Source organism: Macrotis lagotis, chromosome X (genome assembly GCF_037893015.1).
Source record: "Macrotis lagotis isolate mMagLag1 chromosome X, bilby.v1.9.chrom.fasta, whole genome shotgun sequence".
In the NCBI taxonomy this organism is placed as follows: domain Eukaryota; kingdom Metazoa; phylum Chordata; class Mammalia; order Peramelemorphia; family Peramelidae; genus Macrotis; species Macrotis lagotis.
Genome location: NC_133666.1, coordinates 170,015,421 through 170,035,259, shown reverse-complemented (window position 1 = coordinate 170,035,259; position 19,839 = coordinate 170,015,421). Strand labels below are relative to the sequence as shown.

The following is a 19,839-nucleotide window of genomic DNA, read 5'->3' as shown; positions in this document are numbered from 1 at the left end:
TCCCACCCGCTCTTAAGGAGGGGGAGGGGAGGGGGTCGCGCCAGGATGAAGGAGCCGCTGCTGGCGAGCATGGCCATGCCGGGCAAGTCCCTGCAGAAGGCTTGCCGGCTGCTCGTGCTCTTCTGCGCCCTGCACCTCCTCGTCACGCTCTTCTACTACTTGTCCGGCCGGGACTTCGACGTCCTGCAGCTCTTCTCCAAGCACCGCCAGGGCCAGCAGGGCCGCGGCTCCGTGCCCACGCCCCTGGCCGAGGCCCCCGGGGGGCGCGCTGGCGGCGGAGAGGCCGGGGGCCCTGGCGGCGCAGCCCGAGGAGGCGCCCGAGGAGGCCACGGAGCCCGCGGAGCCCGCGGAGCCCGGCCCGCCCCTCCCGGGCCCGGGCCTGCCCAGCTGCCCCGACCCGTCGCCGCTGCTGGGTAAGGACCCTCCCCCCGCCCCCCTCCGGGCCCGCGGGGCTCCCGCCTCGCTCCACTCTGGGGGCCCCGGGAGGGCAGCCCCGGCGGGGGGCCTGCGGGGCCGGGGGCGCAGGGGGGGAGAGGCGAGTCCGGAGTCCGGGGCCCCCGCCGGACCTGACCGGGCTTCCGAGGGGCTGCAAGGGGCGGGAGGCTCCGCCGGGGTGTGTGCGCGGTCCTGCGGTTGTGCCTCTGTGTGTGTGTGTGTGTGTGTGTGTGTGTGTGTGTGTGTGTGTGTGTTAGAATATATGTATGTCTGTGAGAGTGCGTGTAAGTGTATGACTGAGTTTAAGTGTGTTGTTTGTGAGTATTGTGTGTGTGTGAGGGTGTGTGTGGCTGTGAGACTGTGAGAGTGAGTTTGTGTGAGACTGAGTGTATGTGTATGTGTTTGAATGTGTGTATGTATGAGAGAATGTATGTGTGTGTGTGTAAGTGTGTGAGTCTGTGTATGTGAACGCGTGATCGGGGGCAATGTACAGACCTCACTTTATTCCGGCTGCGAGCCTCCCCTCTAACCTTATTTTCTGCCCTTCCCTTTTCCGTTGATTCTCCAGTTTTTCTCCTGTGTTTCGGGGGGGGGGGGGGGTTTGCGGACTTGACTTTGAGCCTAGCTGTCTGCCTGTCCCCTTTCTTCCTCTGTTGTCGAGTTTCTGTTGGTGTGTGAATGTTTGTGTGTGAGACAAAGTGTGTGTAGTGGGGGCAGTGTGTAGACAACTTAAATACTTGACTGCAAAGCTTCTCTAGTCTTGTTGTCTGCCCATCCGCTTCCGTGGGTGTGTGTGTAAGTGTAATGGGGCAGTGCTGATATCCCCTTCGGCGGTTTTTGAGTTTCTCAGGTGTGTGTGTGTTTGTGGGTGTGCAGGCGCGTAGTGGGGGCGATGTTGCGGACACAACTTTAATCCTAGTGACTAGCGATTTTTTCTCTAAGCTTGTTTTCTGTCCATTCCAGTCCTCTCGCTCCGTTTTCAAGTTTCGAGGGCATACGTGAGGGTGAATGTGTATAGTGGGAGGCGGCAGTGTGCAAACAGACATCCCTTCCATGCTGGCTGCTAGGCTCCCGGACATAGCCCTATTTTCTTCCAATCGAACTTACTTTTCCGTTTATTTTTTGAGTTTCTTCTTCTGTTATGTGTGATTCCCCCCCCCCCGCCCCTCCCCGCTGTTGTTTTAGGTTTTTAAGGATTTTTTTCTGTTGTTTTTGGTTTTTGTTGATGCTGGTTTTCCCTTTATTTCTTTATTTTTTTGCCCACCCCCGAAAATTCCAGTGCTCTTCCCTAATGATGGTAAACTAACTAATGGAATGAATTGGGAACGCACCAGCTCCAGGCCCCCTGCTGTCTCCCCCTCCTTTCCCTCTTCCTGCCCCCCCCATGGAATATCTAACAATCCAAACCCACCTTAGGTTGAAATCTGAGTCGCCTAGACATTAATTTTGTTCTAAAATCACTGATAAAGAAGTAAAAATGAGTTGAAATTCTTTTGACTTACTCAGACTCCTCATTGATTCTGCTCCCCACCCCCAAAAAAAGCAGTCCCATAAGAATGCTTAGTTTAAGTGTATTTTCCTAGTTTTCATTTTCTCCATTCACATTTTTTTTTATTTTGAGAGTTCCTGGGGCATTTTATGAACCATATTCCAAAAGACCTTCCGGAAACTTGTTGCTTCATAATAGGCTGCCCAAGAAGTGTTGCTCAACTATTTTTCTGTAATTACCGTGATACTTTTTTGTGTGTCTAGGGAGGGTTCTGATTATTTTACATGGGACACAGGCAAGTGGTGTATACAAAGCATCTTAGCCGGGTTTGGATACTTTTCTTGCTTGTGAGTTTGGGCAAAGTCACCCCCACTGGACCTCAGTTTCCCTATCATTAAATTTAGAATAAAACTATCTCAGATAGTGAAGTGGATCAAATGAGAATGATTGGGCTGACACTAAAGGAAAGTCAGCTTGTGAGAGAATTGAAAACTTTAGACTTTAATTGCTGGATTGATGTGCCAAAAACTTCAATACAATCAGGTACTTCTCTTGAGGCCCTGAATTCCATTTAGTAAGATTTCTGAATCGTGAAAGAACATTGAGAAATAAGCAACTTTTGAAGGGGAGAGGATGGGAAAAAGAACTAAGGAATGAAGCCAGGATTTTTGAGTGACCAGTGTGTACGACTTTTTAAAAATTCATATGTGAGGGTTGTCTAGAATTATTTTGGAAATATTACCAGAATAAGCACTTGGGAACAAGGGAACAGATTAGTGTCATACTTTTGATTGAAATCAGAACACTATTGTTAAAATGCTACTTAGTGTAGATGCTATTGCTAAAAAATATTTACTAAGAATTAGTTTGGTTTTTTCCCTAATACTACATTTCCTATTTTCTAACTTGAGTTTATTTTAAAGCTTGATTGCTCTCTGGAAAGACTGTGAACACCACTTAAATTCCCTTTGATGACAAATATGGATTTTTTAAAAATTTATGCAATTATTTCATTTAAGTTCACAATGTGGGGCTTATTCTGAGCATTCTTGGATAAGGGGTGGAAGTAAGTATGTAGAGGATCTTGTTTTTAAATTTTATCCATTTAAAGAACTTAGTCAAGTTTCATGTGGTTTCAGATGTTTGCCTTTGTGCTGTTAGCTAATAAAAATTCATCTTGTTTTTGTACTAAAAGACAGTCATGGGTTGGTGTAGTTGTGAAGTAAGGCAGATGTTGGTTGATACCTTGTGGGGTGGTTTTTGAGGTTGGTGGGAGAAACTGTACGTAGGGTTTGTTGTGGCTTTTTTCACTTCTTACAATTCCTTTCCCTGGTATGATGGCCAGTATAGCCTTTCTATCATGTCCTATCTGCCCAAAGCTTCATTCCACTGGTTAAAATCACTTTGCTAGGGGCGGCTAGGTGGCACAGTGAATAGAGCACCAGCCCTGGAGTCAGGAGTACCTGAGTTCAAATCCAGCCTCAGACACTTAATAATTACCTACCGGTGTGGCCTTGGGCAAGCCACTTAACCCCATTGCCTTGCAAAAAACTTTAAAAAAAAATCACATTGGTATCTCATGAGTTTTTAAATCATACTATGAGGAGTAACTTACCCATTTCTTATCTTAGATCTGTCATTTTTCTCATTTCCCCTTCACATACTTCTTGCCACTAGTTAAACCCTTGGAACAAAATATGTATACCAAGACAATTGTCTCAATCAATACATCTTACTGAGTACCAAATCCATATTGCTTCACATTCCTTATTGTGCTGAGCATCAGGCTAGACTTCAGAAATAGAGAGGGGAGTTGCCATTCTATCGCAGAAGCAGTATTATGTAGGGATAATTATGCAAATAAGATAATGAACTAGCATCTTGAGGGGGAGGGAGCCGATCAAGAAAAACTTATTGGGGAAAAAGGATGGTGGTGGGTGGTGGTGCTTAATCTAAGTCTTGAAGGGAGAAAGGCTTTTCTGGGAGGTGGAGGGGAGGAGGTAGTGTATTCCAGGGATAGGAACCAAGTGAACAAAGACATGGAGAAAAGATGGGTGTTTATGTAGAGGAGCAAGAAGACCAGTTTGCCTAAAATAGAAAATTAGTAAATCTACTACTGATTATGAAGGACCTTAAAGACCAGATGATATTTTTGCTAAGAGCAAGAGAGTAGAATTGAATTTTTTTGAGTAGGGGAGTGACAACAGTTAAATCTGTGATTTAGGGAAAATAATTTTGACATTTGTGGATAGAGACTTGAGGCAGAGAGATTAATTAGGAGACCATTATAAGTAGAGACAGGGAATGAATTAGGGAGAAGTCAGTTTCAAGAGTTATTGTATAGGTAAAATAACAAGATTTGAATCAATCAGTAAATAAACATCATTAAGAGCCTACTGTATGTTGGTGGAGTGAAGGAGAGCTCGGAAGATTTTGAGTATGTTTGGATGGATGATTTGGCATTTCCAAGCCCTCTAACCTAGCCAACTCTTCCCCCCCCCCCACCTTATTTTACACCAACCCCTCCCTCCTCACTCTGATCCAGTGACCCAGGGCTCTTGGCTTTTCCCTTAACCAGACATTCCATCATTATGCTCTGGGCATTTTCTCTGAGTGATCCCCATGTCTGGAATGTACTCCTTTCTCATCACTCTCATTTCCAGGGCTTCCTTTGAATTCCAGTAAAATCTGCTTTCCCTCTTCCTTCTGCTGATTACTTTCCTATATCTAACTTATTTGTACATAGTTATTTTCACATTGTCTCCTTATTTAGATTCTCTGGAGCTTCTCTAGAGCAGGGGCAGTCTTTTGCCTTTCTTGGCATCACCAGTGCTTACCTCAATGACTGGTACATGTTGTCATTGTCCTATTCTTCATGACTCCATTTGGGGTTTTCTTGACATAGATACTGAAGTGATTTACCATTTCCTTCTCAAGCTCATTTTGTAGGTGAGGAAACTGAGACAAACAAGGTGAAATGACTTGCTCAGGGTCACACAACTGATCAATATCTGAAGTCAAATTTGAACTCAGTAAGAAGAGTCTTCCTGACTCCAGTCCAGGTGCACTATCTACTTCAGACACCTGGCTATCCTGGCACATAGTAGGTATTTAATAAATGATTATTGATAGATAATAGGTATTGTTTTTTGACATGTTGAATTCGAATTGCTTTAGAGGACATCCAGTTCAAACTGTGTAGTGCTCTAGGATAGGCATTTGGGAGAGAGCTTAGGGTTGGATTTATATATCGAGGATTTATATATTGAGAGTAATTATCATCTCTAGACAGATAACAATAGTGACAGCCATGGGGGGTTATGAAGTCACCAAATGAGAGGGAATATAGAGAAAAGAAAACCAGAACAGAGCCTTTGAGGTGTTTTCAGTGAGGCTTGATATGAATAGTGAGTCAGTAAAAGAAACTGAGAAAAATCAGTCATTACAGATGCTTAGTGGAGAACCTAGAGAGCACTATACTGTTAAAATCATTCTGGGAGGACAATGCTCAAGTGTCAGAGGAGTTGAGGATGAAGATTGAGAGAAGACCCCTGCATTTGCCAACTTAGAGATCATTGGTAGGTTTGGAGAATGTAGCTTCATTGGAGTGATAAGAGAATTGAGAGGTTAATGACAAGAAAGTAAATGGAAGGCCGAGTTTAGATGAAGAGATGCTACCATATCAAGCCAATTACTTGAACAAACAATTTTGATATGGTTTCATTTCATTGTAGCAATATTTATATGCCTGTGTATATGTCTGACCTTGACCAGATGTGAAAAATTAAACTGGTTTTCCCACCTTTTGAGTACTAGATTTTCTGCTATAATACTGTACATGTGTTTACTGCTTTAAGTTTGTTTTTAACTATGTGGTTTTTAAGAATTGTTGTTAGCTACTCCAGTGAAACAGGCAAAAACTTGTAGCTCTTAAAATGTGTGCTTCAATGGCTGTTAAAGATATTTCGGCAGCTGTTGGCTTCAGGAAGATTGAAAGGATGGTTCAAGCCCACAGTGAAACAAAATATTTTCTCTGAAGCTCAGAGGAAAGTACTATCAAAAAGAAAAAACAATTCTAAGAACTAACAAACTATTTTTGTGAAACAGCCTAATTAATCCTCAGAAAACAAGCAGAGACCTTCAGAGGGACCTGGCAGCAGTAGGAATTGTTACTGGTTTCTCTAGTACATTGGAGGTTTCTTTTAAATTAGAGAACCTGTTCTAAAAAACAGCTTCTGATCCTTGCTTTGAAGGGGGGAAAAAAAGCTTAATTGTGAACAAGTCAAGTACTGAAGACTGAGAGGGAAGGCAATTTTTTTTTTATTGTTTTTTTAGGTTTTTGCAAGGCAATGGGATTGAGTGGCTTGCCCAAGGCCACACAGCTAGGTAATTATTTAGTGTCTAGCGCAGGATTTGAACTCAGGTACTCCTGTCTCCAGGGCAGGTGCTCTATCCACTGTGCCACCTAGCCTCCCCTGGGAGGCCCTTTTTACAAAAGAAGCTCTGTTTTATTCAAGGCTATACCAAAAGCATTGTGAGAAGTTCATTTGAATCTTTAAGGTTTAGATATCTTCACAAGACTGTTTTTAAAAATCATTTGTTTTACACATGTTTTTTAAGAATGATGAATTCTGTTAAATTTTATTGTTAAGTTGTTTCTATCATGTGACCCTCTGATTTCATTTAGCATTTTCTTGGCAAAGATACTGGAGTGATTTGTCATTTCTTTCTCTAGTGTTTAGTATAAGCCCATTTTTTTCAGGCATTCAGAAGGTTAAATGACTTAACCTGGGTCACAAAGTTAGGAGGTGCTTGAGGCCTGATTTAATCTCAGACCTACCTGATTTAAGGTCCAGTGCTCCTTCTACTAACCACTAGCTACCTCTTGACAAATATGTTGATGTATTGAGAGGCATACTCTGAAGTTTCAGGAATCCCCAAAATGTAATATTATGACAAATGCCATAAAAGGTTAAGACATTTATACCCAAATAATGGAGATAAAATTTCTGGAAGGAAATTATAAATAAGGTTAGAATTTGAGAAGTGAACAAAGGTATTCTCAGTATTCCATGTAATAAATAATAGTTTCATAATGAAGAATTAAAGTGTTAAATGTTTTGAACTCAAGTGTAAAACTATATAAAATTAATGATTGTAGCAGGACATATTACGTATCAATATATTCAGTTATTTTACTTTGTTTCAGTTAATATGTACTCTAGTCTAGGATTGTAGCTAGCTTAAGGGAGCAGGAGAGTCTTTTGAAGATTTCTTTAAAGGATGGGGGAGACTTGGATGAATTTGCAGATTTTGAGAAGGCATTATAAAAGGGGTGGGGGGAAGTGATTCCAAGAGACAGTCTTATTTTAGGAGCAAGTATGAAATTTTGGGCAATTGTAGAAGGGAGTGATATAAAAGGGATAAATAGAAAGGGTGACCAGGGTTGTCATCTGGAGAACCAGTTGTACTTTGAGCATTTATATCTCATAAATTCTTTAAGACTGCTGGTAAACTAGGTTTGATTTGTTGGGGGTTTTGTTTTTTTGTTTTTGGTTGTCTAGACTTAAGAAAGTAATGAAAAAATATTGCTAATATCGATTAAATTTAAAAGTGTGTCTATCAGTATCCTACTTCTCTTTCTTCCTAACTTGATTGTTCAACATTCATCAGCATCCCCCTATTGGCTTTGTGGTCTCCTCATTTTTAGATTGGATAAAAGGAGGAGAGAATAAGGAGGACTATTTGGTGTTTTTGAGGTGAAGAAAAGGATTGTTTGCAATGGTTTCTATTTTACTTATTATTTTAAAGTTTTCAGAACTCTTTTTAAATATTTTATCCTCACTCTAATCCTTTAATACAGATTTTATTTTCACAGATAAGTAATTTGAGATTTGGAGACATGGGGTGCCCATCTAATAAGTATGGAAGGCAGGCTTCAGATTCATTGTGTCATACTTGGCTAGTTGTATTACTCTGGAGCAGTCACTTAACCTTGCAGGACTTCATGCCACTTTCCATAATGAAATTACAGTTGTTGATCTGTATCCTTAGATAGGGATTATACAGATGTCTGACCTTTCTCTCTTTAAAGAAAAAAAAAGGAAAAAAAAAGATTGTCCAAAGTGATAGAACAAACCTTATGGCACGTGTTACTATTATGTTACTTTTACTAAAGTTATCTGTGGAGGCATTTATTTTAATTTTTTAGCCTGAAGCTGTGGTATGGGGACTCTCCCATTAAGAAAACAATCTCAACTAATCTTCAGTAATTCAGTCTTTGATCTTTAGTTGAGGCACTGAGATTCACTTAGATCATACCAACAGTAGCATGTGTTAAAATGAACCTTGACCCTTCAGTCTTCCTGATTCTGAGGCTGTTGCTCAATTCACTAAGACAGTTTGTCTTTCGATTTGTATGTACTTATAAAAGCAAAAGTTGGTCAGCAGGATTAAGTGAATTTCTCAAAGCATTTTTGGATAAAAACAAGTATAATGTGAGAATTAAATTGCAGACTAGATATTTAATGTCAACTTAAGTGAAAATGATCCACATTAGTGTGGCACTATTTTACTTGTAAGTGGTACTGGTCTCCTGTGGTAGGTTTTGTTTTGTATATATCTTATTTTTAAAGAAAATTCAGGTGAATATAGCTAAGGAACTAGGCATTATTAAAAGTATTTTATTTTGAGCAATATACCCAGGATGCCTTTAGGTCAGGAGTCAGCAAACTAAGCATTCAACCTGTTTTTTTTTGTATGCCAGCAAGAAAAGAAGGGTTTTTTACATTTTAAAATAGTTATTCCATTTCTTAGCTGCAGACCAAAAATATTAGCCATAGTTTGCCTTAGGGATACTAGTGATATAATTATAGTTCTGCTGAAGCTTTAACATTCTTTTACATTTTGTATCTGATGTGATACAATGTGGAAAAAATAGGCAAGGCATAGGCATTCTTTATTTTTAAGGATTTGATCCCAGATGCATGAGATCTGGCAGGTTTGTGGGACAAACCCTTTTTTCAGAGGTCCCCTGTGCAAGACCTGGTTTCAGATGATAGAAAAGCATTCATTTCTTTGTGGAGTCTTGTACTAACTGGTGGCAGATGGAGAACAAGTTGCAAGAATCCTCTTTCAGTCTTCATCCTCCCCCTTCCTTATCACTCTATCACCAGTTTATAATCTGAACAATGAGTAGACACAGATCTTCTTTCACGAATTTTTGTCCTTACTAATGATGGGCACAAAGAGTCAGCCATATGATACAAATTCATGGCGGCCAACAAACTCTATAGGCAGATGGTTTCAATCCTGAAGATTTGTGTATTTGAATGTTTCCTCTGTTCATAGCTGTTTGGTTGATAGAAAGCTGTATAAAATACAATCCCTAAAGCCCAAAGGAGTTTACAAATTTTCAGAGCACTTAATTTTTAAAAAGCAAGTTTCATTCATACTTTTTAAGTACAAAATAATTTTGGACACATCCCACCCCTCACCTCCTTCTGCAACTACCACCCCCTCCTTTTAACAAAAGATGTTTTTGTTATTTTTTTAATTGTTTTTTTGAATTTTTCAATTTTCTCCGAATCTTCCCCCCCCCCCCCCCCCCCCCCCCCGCAGGCTGATAGTCATTACATTGTTAACAGATTTCTCCAACTCTAAATCTGTAATCCTATAAACCCCTCAACATTGGAGGAAGAACAGTAAATTGCATCAGACATCAAAGGATATAACATGTGCTGTATTCATAGTCCACCTTGCTTTATGGATAAGAGTTTTAAATGATAAGATAACCTATTTCTCCATTTTTTGTAGATTGAAGAAACTTAGGTTCAGAGGTTAAGTGATTTGCCTAAGGTCCCTGCTTTCACCCCATGCTACTAATAGATTTCACAAACAAAATTTGAAAGCTGGTCTGTCTGATTCCAAGGTGTGGCCTTGTACTTACCAGGCTGCATACCAGAGTAAAGGTCTACAGAGCCTGCATTTTTACTTCATTGTTCTTTGCTTGTGAAACCTGGGAAAATTGAATCCCTTCCACTTGAATTGTCTCAGGATGATCCTGAAGGTACTGAACTCTGAGGTCTTCTTCAAAGCTGCCTGAAGCATTCAAACTGTTTCAACAGAGAGCACAACTCCAAATGGTCTACCCACATAATTTGGATGCCAAATGCACAAATACACAAAAGACTAGTTTACAAAGAACTTCTATAAGGTGAGTTCTCAGCAGAAGCAGTATAAAGACACTCTTGAGGTATTTCAGAAGAACATTAACATTGACTCTGAGACATGGGAAAGACTGGTGCAGGATGGTCCAGCATAGTGTGCCTGCATCAAAGAAGGCACTGTATTTCATGAGCAAAACAGAACTGTAGAAACAAAGGAAACTTGAGCTTAGCGAATCCAGAGCCATTTCCACTCTAAATATTCTAATGAACCACTTCTGCCTGATCTATGACAGCACTTTCTGACTTAATACAAAGTAATCAGCCAGATGGTGCAAATGGGTAGAGTGCCAGCCCTGAAGTCAGGAGGACCTGAATTCAAATCCAGACTCTGACAGGTAATAGCTATGTGACCTTGGGCAAGTCACTTAACCCTGATTGCCTCAAATCCCAGGGATATCTCCATAGTCCAGATTCATATCAGACCATTGGTGAGGCTGATCACTTAGCATAGGACTCTCACTCGCATCTAATTCACATGCATGTTAGGGTATCACCTCCCTGATGTTATGATCTTCAGGAACAAAGAACAATTATCAAAGCCAAACACACCCAGTGTACCCTGATTCCAGTATTAATGTCATTAGTCTTCTTTGAAAATGAAGGATAAATAATGTCTTTTAAGTGTTCAGATTATGTAGGAAATCAATATAATCAAGGCAATCTATTAAAATTTCCACAAAAGTAGTTGTTCCCTTTTCAAATACATCATTAGTGACATCAGTGACATCATTAGTAATATTTTGACTTTTATTATTATTATTATTATTATTATTATTATTATTATTATTTGCAGGGCAGTGGAGTTACAGTGACTTGCCTAAGGTCACATAGCTAGGCAATTATTAAGTGTCTGAATTCAGATTTGCACTCAGTTCCTCTTGAGTTCAGGGCTCTACCCACTGCGCCACCTAGCTGCCCCTATCTTGACTTATTTGTGAATTGGATTTAAGTAAGGCTGAGTGGCATAGTCCTGAAACATTGAAGTCTAGTATGGGACAAAATTCTAGGTGCTAGGATGCAGTGGATGACCTTGGTAACTTGAATGTCTGACCAAGCTCTTAGCACTGCTTAATTGCTCTCAGCTACCCATTTCATTAGGAGGCCTTCACATGCTTGGGGTAGACAGCCCTCTAATTCACTGATGAGTTTGAGGCCTATCAGGTCCCCTCAACCTGGTCTTTAGCTGGTCTGCTGAGACAGTTTTATTGGACTGGTGCTCTTGCACCTACTATAGCTTCTTGGAACCCCCAGGTGAGTGTTGGAGGACAGGTGGACACCAAAGTTCTATGAGCAGCCCTGTCTCATCAAGTGTTTGATCATTTAAACTTTTTTTTCCCCAAATATTTCTAGAAGTTTAAAAACATTTACTAGCTCTGGAGACCATATTCCCTTCTGTTACTCATTTCTCTGCTGACTTATCTGTTTATGTTCAGTGTCTTTGAGTTTTCTTTTTCCTGAAATCTTGGTAATTTTAGTCTTCCTCGCTACCCCCCCCCCCAATTTTCCCCTTCTGCTTACTTTCTGATTCCTACCTCTCTGAAGTGATTTCATTCAGGGCTAGATCTTAGGCTTCTCCCATTGGTTCACCCACTTAGGTCTTTACCCCATTTGATTTTGAGAAGATCTGATATGGTGCTAGCTAGAAACTGTACTCTTTCCCTTAGGCTTAGGTGAGGTGTGATACACACACACACACACACACACATCACACCTGTCCTGGTCCCCTGACCTTCTCCCTCTGTATTTAATGCTTGCAGTTTGGAGCTTTTCAGTACTGCTGTGGGGTTTTGACTCTGCAGGTTCTTGCTCCTGGAGGGTTTCTTCAGTGCAAGATAAAAGGGGGACACTAGAGTATGTGAGTAGGTAGACTTTGTATGTAAATTGGGTTTACATGTGCAACCTTGATACTAGTAGGGAGGTACATGAGGGAGGAATGCTGAATGGGTTGTTTTGTTTTGAACCTTCTTTTGGATTCTGGGTATCCTAGACCATGGAAACAGCTTAAGTTGCTTTATCTTTAGGTATATAATTTCTGTTTTGAAGAGTTTGAGAGGTCATGAGATTCAGAGAAATTATACAATCCTTAAGCTTGTTGCTCAGAGTAACTTGACAAGTTATTTCCTGTCTACTGACAAAGGTGTTAATTTTGTTGTGTTGTCTTTTGATGTTTGCACAGTTCTTGTGGTAGTCTAGAGACTATTGGTTTCTAATTTCTAATTTCAGACATACTTACTAGCTGTATGATCCTGAGCAACTGACCACCCCATTTGCCTCAGTTTTCTCAACATAAAGTGAAATGTAAAAGGAAATGGCAAACCACTCTAGTAGCTTTGCTAAGAAAGGGTCACAAGGACTGATATTGATTCTCTCTCTCTCTCTCTCTCTCTCTCTCTCTCTCATTTCTTTTTTTTAAAGAATTTTATTTATTTAAGGCAGTGGGGTTAAGTGACTTTGCCCTTGGTCACATAGCTAGACGATTATTAAGTGTCTGAGGTATTTGAACTCAGGCTCCTCTGACTCCAGGGCTGGTACTCTTACCTATTTCAACACCTAACCATCCTCTCTCATATTCCTTAAACCTGACCTATGTTTTTCAATTTATTTTTTTCCCTAATTAACCAGTATCCACCTTCATTCATCATGGGAACATCAAGGCATATGAAGACTTTGTTTTTAAGATTTTTTTCAAGAGATTAATTAATTACTTTTCTGAATCCTTTTGAAATAGATGTTGGTACATGAGCCGCAATTGTATTTCTAGTGGCCTTTCTGCTTTTATTAATTATGAACACTACTAGGCAAGGTGACTAGTAATATGCAGCTTCACTGTTGCCTTTGGGGGTACATGATGAAACCATCTCATTATTCACCTCTCTGGAGAAAATTTGTGAGCTATTCTCCTGTTCAACTACAACTTCTTTATGTCTTCTCATTTTATTTATAGCAAGAATGTCAGTGAAGGTGTGACTCAGTTCCTATAAGTAGCATATTGACTCTTGGTTAGGAAAAGGGTTCATATTTAAAGTGCCAAAATTGAACAGCCACTGTCTCACTCTCCTTTCTCTGAAGAATAAAGGGCTATATAAGTGTGAGGATCCTTTTGTTTTTATTTTTAACGTTTTTTAAAAAAAAATTTGAGTTTCAAATTCTCCCCTTCCTGCTATCCCCTATTTCCCTACTCATTGAGAGAGCAAGCAAATTGATACCAGATATTCATATGAAATCGTGTAAAACATTTCCATATTAGCCATGTTACCAAAAAAAAAGAGGCAAGAAACATGAAGAAAAAATGCTTCAGTCTTTACTCGAGTCCATAGTTCTTTCTGTAAGTGAATAAGCATTTTTTGTCCTGGGTCCTTTGGAATTGCCTTGGATCATGGTACTGATTAGAGTAACTGTCTTTAATAATTGATCATCTTTACAGTATTATTCTTATTGTGTACAGTGTTCTGGTTCTGCTTACTTCCCTTTTCATCCATTTATAAAAGTCTTTCCAGGTTTTTCTGAAATTCACTTGCTCATCATTCATTCATTCATTCATTCATTTATTTAATTTTTGTTTTTCAAGGCAATGGGGTTAAGTGGTTTGCCCAAGGCCACACAGCTAGGTAATTATTAAGTGTCTGAGGTCAGATTTGAACTCAGGTACTCCTGACTCCAAGGCTGGTACTCTATCCACTGTGCCACCTAGCTGCCCCTTGCTCATCATTTCTTAAAGCACAGTAGTATTCTATCACAATCATATACCAAAATTTGTTCAACCACTCCCCATTTGATGGGTACCCCCTCCATTCCGATTCTTTGCTACCATAAAAGAGCTGCTATCAATACTTTTTTATGAACTCTGTGAGATATAGACTAATAGTGGTATTGCTGAGACAAAGAGTACTCACAGTTTCATGGCCTTTGAGTATGGTTTCAAATTGTCATCCAGAAGGGCTGGACCAGTTCACAAGTCCACCAATGTAGTGCATTAGTGTCCATATTTTTTTATATCTATGCAGAGTCTTTTGTTATTATTTTCATCTGTTCCACAGACAAGCTAGAGAACTCTGTTTATACTTGAGCTTATTCTTGAATTGCAATTTCATTCTGCTGCTGGGACCATATCTGAATCCCTTCTAGCTTGGGGACACAAGAAGCTTGTGTCTCCTCAAGCCCTTGCAGACATCTGGATTAACACATCTATGCAGTGTTAAATTAATTACTGTTACTAGCATGCATATATATATATATATATGTCTATCACAAGGAAGTTTGAAATTTTCCCTGACAGATTTTGGGCATACAAGATGATCCCTTGTCTCTGCCACTTGTGGAAACTACTTGGTAATTTAGCTGGGAGGCTTCCTCATTTTGGGACTTGAAAGACAAGAAAAGCAAGCAGTGGTTAAAGTTAGTCTTTGAATTTGAGAATATGATTGGATCTTTTGCTAGATATATGATATTATGCTAGGCTTTTAATCAGTATGACCTTTAGTTTTTTCTTCTGTAAAATGGCTTTGATAATATCTATCCTGCCACAACCTCAAAGAGTTTTTGTAGTAGTCATATGAAAAAGCATGTAAAATAATGCTTTGTAAATGCTAAAGTACTTTGCAAATGTAAGTGGTTAACTATACTGATAATACAGATTAAAGGGGTAGAGCCTTTTTTCTCTTTGTAATTTGAATGGTGTTCTTTTTATTGGGATCCAAATATTTGCCCCATTAAGCTCTGTGTTTGGAGTCAGTAGATCTGGATTCTAGTTCCAACTCTTATCACTTACTATCTGTGTGACCTTGGGCAAGTACCCTCACTTTTCTGTGCAGTGAGAAGGTTGGCCTGGATGGTCTCTTATGGCTCTTCCTGCCTTAGATCTTTGGTTTTCTGACCTTCATAGCTTGGAGATTATATAGGCTCTTGTGTGAAAACCTATAGGGGAAAAGCGGGGAAAGAGAAGAGAAAAGGCATTTATGTTATAGCGTGTTAAGTACTTTACAAATATTATCTGTCATTTAGTTCTCACAAGCCTGTGAAGTAGATTTTTTTTCCTGGTCAGGAAACAGACAGCCAGTTATGTGATGTGCCACCAGGGTGGAGTTAGTAAGTATCTGGAGTTTAGATTTGACTGGAGATCTTCATGACTTCTAGACCAGCATTCCTGTCTTAGGTAGTTGCTTTTAAGTTTATTCAAGATGAATAAAGTGAACATGCCTAGAATGCTCTTTCTCCTCGCCTTTAGGTCCTTTGTCTTTGGCTTCATTCAGGTACCAGTTAAAATCTCACCTTCTTACAAGAAGCTTTTTCCAGTTCCCTTAATACTAGTGCCTTTCAATGTATTTTTTTTTTTTGTAGTTCTGTTGCGTCTGACTCTTTGACCTAATTTAGGGTTTTCTTGGCAAAGATGCTGGAGTGGTTTGCCATTTCTTTCTTCAACTTATTTTAGAGTTGAGGAACAGCAACAAATAGGGCTATGTGAGTTGACTAGTTTTATAAAGCTAGTAAATGTGTAAGTCTGGATTTGAACACATAAAGATAAGTCTTCCTGATTACAGGTCTGGCTCTCTAACCCACTCTATTCTTCACCACCTAACTACCTCTTAACTGTGATTATTTCTAACTTACATTCTATATGGTTGTTGAACATTGACTCCTCCATTAGATTTTGTGGTCCTAATGAACAGTGATGATTTTTTTGCCTTTCTTTGTATCTCTAGCACTTAACACCTTGTTGTGTTAATACTTATTATATGCCAGTACATATAGGCACATAATAAATGTCTGTTGACTTGATTTGCCTGTCCAAAGTGGATGGCCAGTTGATATTTCTTGATGTTGAACTCTGTAATAAATCTAATGCAAATACAGAGGCTCAAAGGTGTTCTGCCTTTATTCAAATTCATATAAAATTAATTAATTAGCTCATGTTTAATGGTGATTTGAGAGTTGTCTAAGGATTTTTTTAATTCAAATATATTTTGATTTATCAAGAGACTGACTAACAGAATAGTCTTCTACTCTTGACTCTAATCTGGGATACTCATTTTGTAGGATTTTTTTAATTGAAAAAAGATGGGGTAAAGAAATAATGTTTAGGTTTTTTTTCCTGGACTTATGATTTTCCTGTAAGTTGTCTCCTCACCCTCACCATGTAGAAATTCCTTCTGGTGATTCAGTTTTGAAATTGATACTCTTAGAAATTTGACTGTAGTAAAGGTATCAAGCATGGCCCACAACCTTGCCAAGTACAGCAGGAACCAAATTAAAACATAATTGTAAAACATTTAATAAAATAAATAAAAATACATTAAAACTTAGATGACAATGATACAATTTTTAAAAGACCACAGGGATCCTGTTTCTGTTGTAGTTTTACACTGAGGTTAAATGACATCCCTGAAGTCAAAATGCTAGGCTGAGTGATAGGCAGGAACTGAACCCAGATTCTGATCCTCATGGGGGAGAGGGAAATGGGGTAGGTGACCCTGGGGTTAAGTGATTTGCCCAGGATCACTCAACTATTAAGTATCTGAGGACAGATTTGAACTCAGATCATCCTCTTGACTCCAGGGCAGGTGCTTCATCTACTGAGACACCTAGCTACCTTCTACTGGCTTTCTATCCAGTATGCTTAGATTTGTACTCTGCTGATTGTTAACAAGTGCCAAGTGTCAAATCTGTTTTCTTTTAGTAAATTTTTAAATGGTGTTTAAGAGTGTTGTGTTCTGCCATAATAAAATTTGAGGTGATTGAGGAACTGATATACTAGATACCTGAAGAAGAGGGGAAGATACTGAAGATATGTATTTTGTATGCTAAAAAGAATCGAAGGCATCCTCAATGAAGATATTGGTAACAAACCAGTAGGCCTTTGCAAGCAATATTTAGCATTGGATCATACATCTTTACTCACTCACAAATTTACTGGAATATTTAGAAACTTTCATTATACTGTTTTTATTGGAATTAGTAAAAACAAGTGACTCAATCCAAGATGTCTCCCACGCATATTTCTGAAATCATTCAGTATTCCTTGAAAATTTCTATACTCTCCCCTAATAATAGTCAAACCACAAAAGCTGGGTGATGTGTCTGCTCATTGTAGATATTTGCAATTCTAATGGAGATCTACTGAAGAGGCAGGTGGAGGAGGAATTCCCTATGGATGTTGAGGTTCTCCAAGTGCTTCTGTAATGAATGACATCATCCTGATTGCATCATGGCCTAAGATACTGCAAAGCCTCCTGGATGAGAACAACATAATTCAAATGAGTTTGGTCTGACCATTCCCTTAAGAAAGACAGATCTCTATATTATTGCCTATATTTCAACATGGACTCCCTAGCCAACTTGTCCAATGATATATATGTATCTGGAACAATGAGCTGAACCTTAGATTGAGAGAATGAACTAAGTTACTAAAGTCTTTTACTGACCCCAAGCATTCTATGACAGCAGAGATGCATCATTGCAATGTTATCATTTTACTCATATATGTCTAGATGGTGGTAAAACATGAAACATCAATGTCTCCAAGGAATGAAGAGCTAGCTGGGTAATAGCCTACAAAAGAAGCCAACAAGGAAAAGCAGTTAAGGGGCTGTTTGACAGAAAGAGAAGATGGGCTGATTCCTTGGCAAGAGCCAGCCAGTCCTGACAGTTGAGAAGTCAGAGAGGTTGTCCAAAGAAAATGATGAAGGACTCCAGTACATTGGGTGGATTTTCCTAGTGAATTCTTAGGAGACACAGATAGCTTTTATTTACTTAATTCCATCTCTTTTTTAACCTGAGGTCTTTCCAGATCTTCTCCTTCCTTTCATGCCACAGGTTATTACTTTGTTGTTCTTGTTCAGCCTTGTCTGATTCTGTATGGCCTCATGGACCTATATGAGAGAGAGAGAGAGAGAGAGAGAGAGAGAGAGAGAGAGAGAGAGAGAGAGAGAGAGAGAGAGAGAGAATTTTCTTGACAAAGACACTAGACTTCTTTAGGGTATCCCCATTTTACAGATAAAGAACTGAGGCAAATAGGGATTAAGTGACTTGTCCAAGCTTCCTAGCTCAGTGCTCCTTGAAAGGAGATTGTTTAATTGAATGTTATTCGTTTTGTACCTGCAGGCCAGAAAGCAGAGGAAGGTGAATTCTAACCTTTGCCTGATGAATGATTATTGCCTATTTTAATATTTGTTTAAGTGTGAGGAAGAAGAAAAGCTTTTCTACATGGTGAGGGAGAGGAGACAACTTACAGATTGTAGATGGCATTTTAGCTTTTAGTACAGGTAGCCTTTACAATTCTGTTTTGAGGCAAGGTAGAGGAAGAAGAAAGGACTAAAAATAGTTATGATGGAGACCCCCGGCTTATTTTCCTACAGGTTTGTTTGCCCCACCATAGCTCTTTTTTTTTTTTTAATAGGACTTGGGAGATAAGCATGTTGTCTTTTTTTTTAATTTGCTATTTTGAACTTAGCATTAGATAAAATAGACATTTTCATATATAGAGAACATAAAGTTGTACATAGAACTAGATTTCTGTTTATTTCCTTTTATGGCTAAGTTCAATGTGTAGTTTTCAAAATTGCCCTACTTGTTTGTGAACCTTCTGATCATCTATCTTTTGTTCTTCTCTACTTATTTAGTGAAAAGATGACTTGTTCAGTTGTTTCAGTGCTGTCCAACTCATTGTGACCCCATAGACTTGTCTGTGGGTTTTCTTAGCAAAGATACTAGAGCAGTTTTCCATTCCTGTCTCCAAATCATTTTTTAGGGATGAGAAAACTGAGGCAAACAGGGTTAAGTGACTTGCCCAGGGGTAACATAGCTAGTAAGTGTCTGAGGCCAGATCTGAACTCAGGAGCCAAGTCAACTTGTTGCCTCAGTTGTTCTTCTTTCCTTTTTCTTTTTTGGAGGTGGTAGTGGTGATGATGGTGGTGCTACCACATTCCTGTCCCCTTCCCTCTCTTCCTTCTCCTTCTCACCTCCATTGGAAAAAAAAATTCCCCTAACAAAAATGCATTAGTAAGCAAAACAAATTCCCTCACTGATTAGCATTTTGAGTTGTAGGAGCTATCCTTGGGTATTGCTGGCATTAGGGTTTAACAATACTTACTGTTATGATGAAAATTGCAGAATGTCCTTAATATCTGATTGCAATTTGAGAAATATTTCTTTAAAATTATGAAGAAATTGACTTTAAATTGAGTTTTTATCATCTCAAGTTCACAAATTAATATCAAACTTGCCTTGCTAATGATGATGACAGTGTTTGTCCTTCATTATCAGAGAAGAATATGACATCAGGGAGGTAGGTGATGCCATGACAAGCAAGTGAATTGTATTTGGGTGAGGGTTGCTGTGCTAAGTCACCAGCCTTTTTCCTTCAGAGCCATATGGGTGCAGTGGCCAGGTATGAATCGGGACAATGAAGATGACCCTGAATTTGAAGTAATCAGGGCAGGGTTAAGTGATTTATCCAAGGTCATGCATCTAGTAACTATTAAGAGTCTGAGACTATATTTAAGCTCTGGTTCTCCTGACCCTAAGGCTGGTGCTCTATTCACTGCACCAACTAGCTGCCTAGATTTTAGCTAGGTATTATCTAACTGTATATTACTTCTCTTTCTTGATAAGACTGAAAATGGTGAATGGTTTAAAAGGAAGAGGTGTGCTGAAGTTTTAAAGAGACAATTTTTAAATAGGCTGTGATGTCTC

The 19,839-nt window shown here is 39.3% G+C and overlaps 1 protein-coding gene and 1 long non-coding RNA gene across 2 annotated transcripts in view; both read left to right on the top strand.

The window, feature by feature from the left end:
* B4GALT1 (beta-1,4-galactosyltransferase 1) overlaps window positions 1–19,839 on the top strand; it is a 112,072-nt gene continuing 92,233 nt past the window's right edge. The window contains 2 exon segments of the mRNA XM_074201982.1: window positions 1–255; window positions 257–413. Coding sequence (XP_074058083.1) covers window positions 46–255; window positions 257–413 — 367 coding nt within the window. The 5' untranslated portion in view covers window positions 1–45.
* Window positions 577–18,085, top strand: LOC141498996 (uncharacterized). Its single transcript, XR_012471706.1, has 2 exons — window positions 577–5,027; window positions 9,980–18,085. It is a non-coding gene; the product is annotated as an uncharacterized LOC141498996 (long non-coding RNA).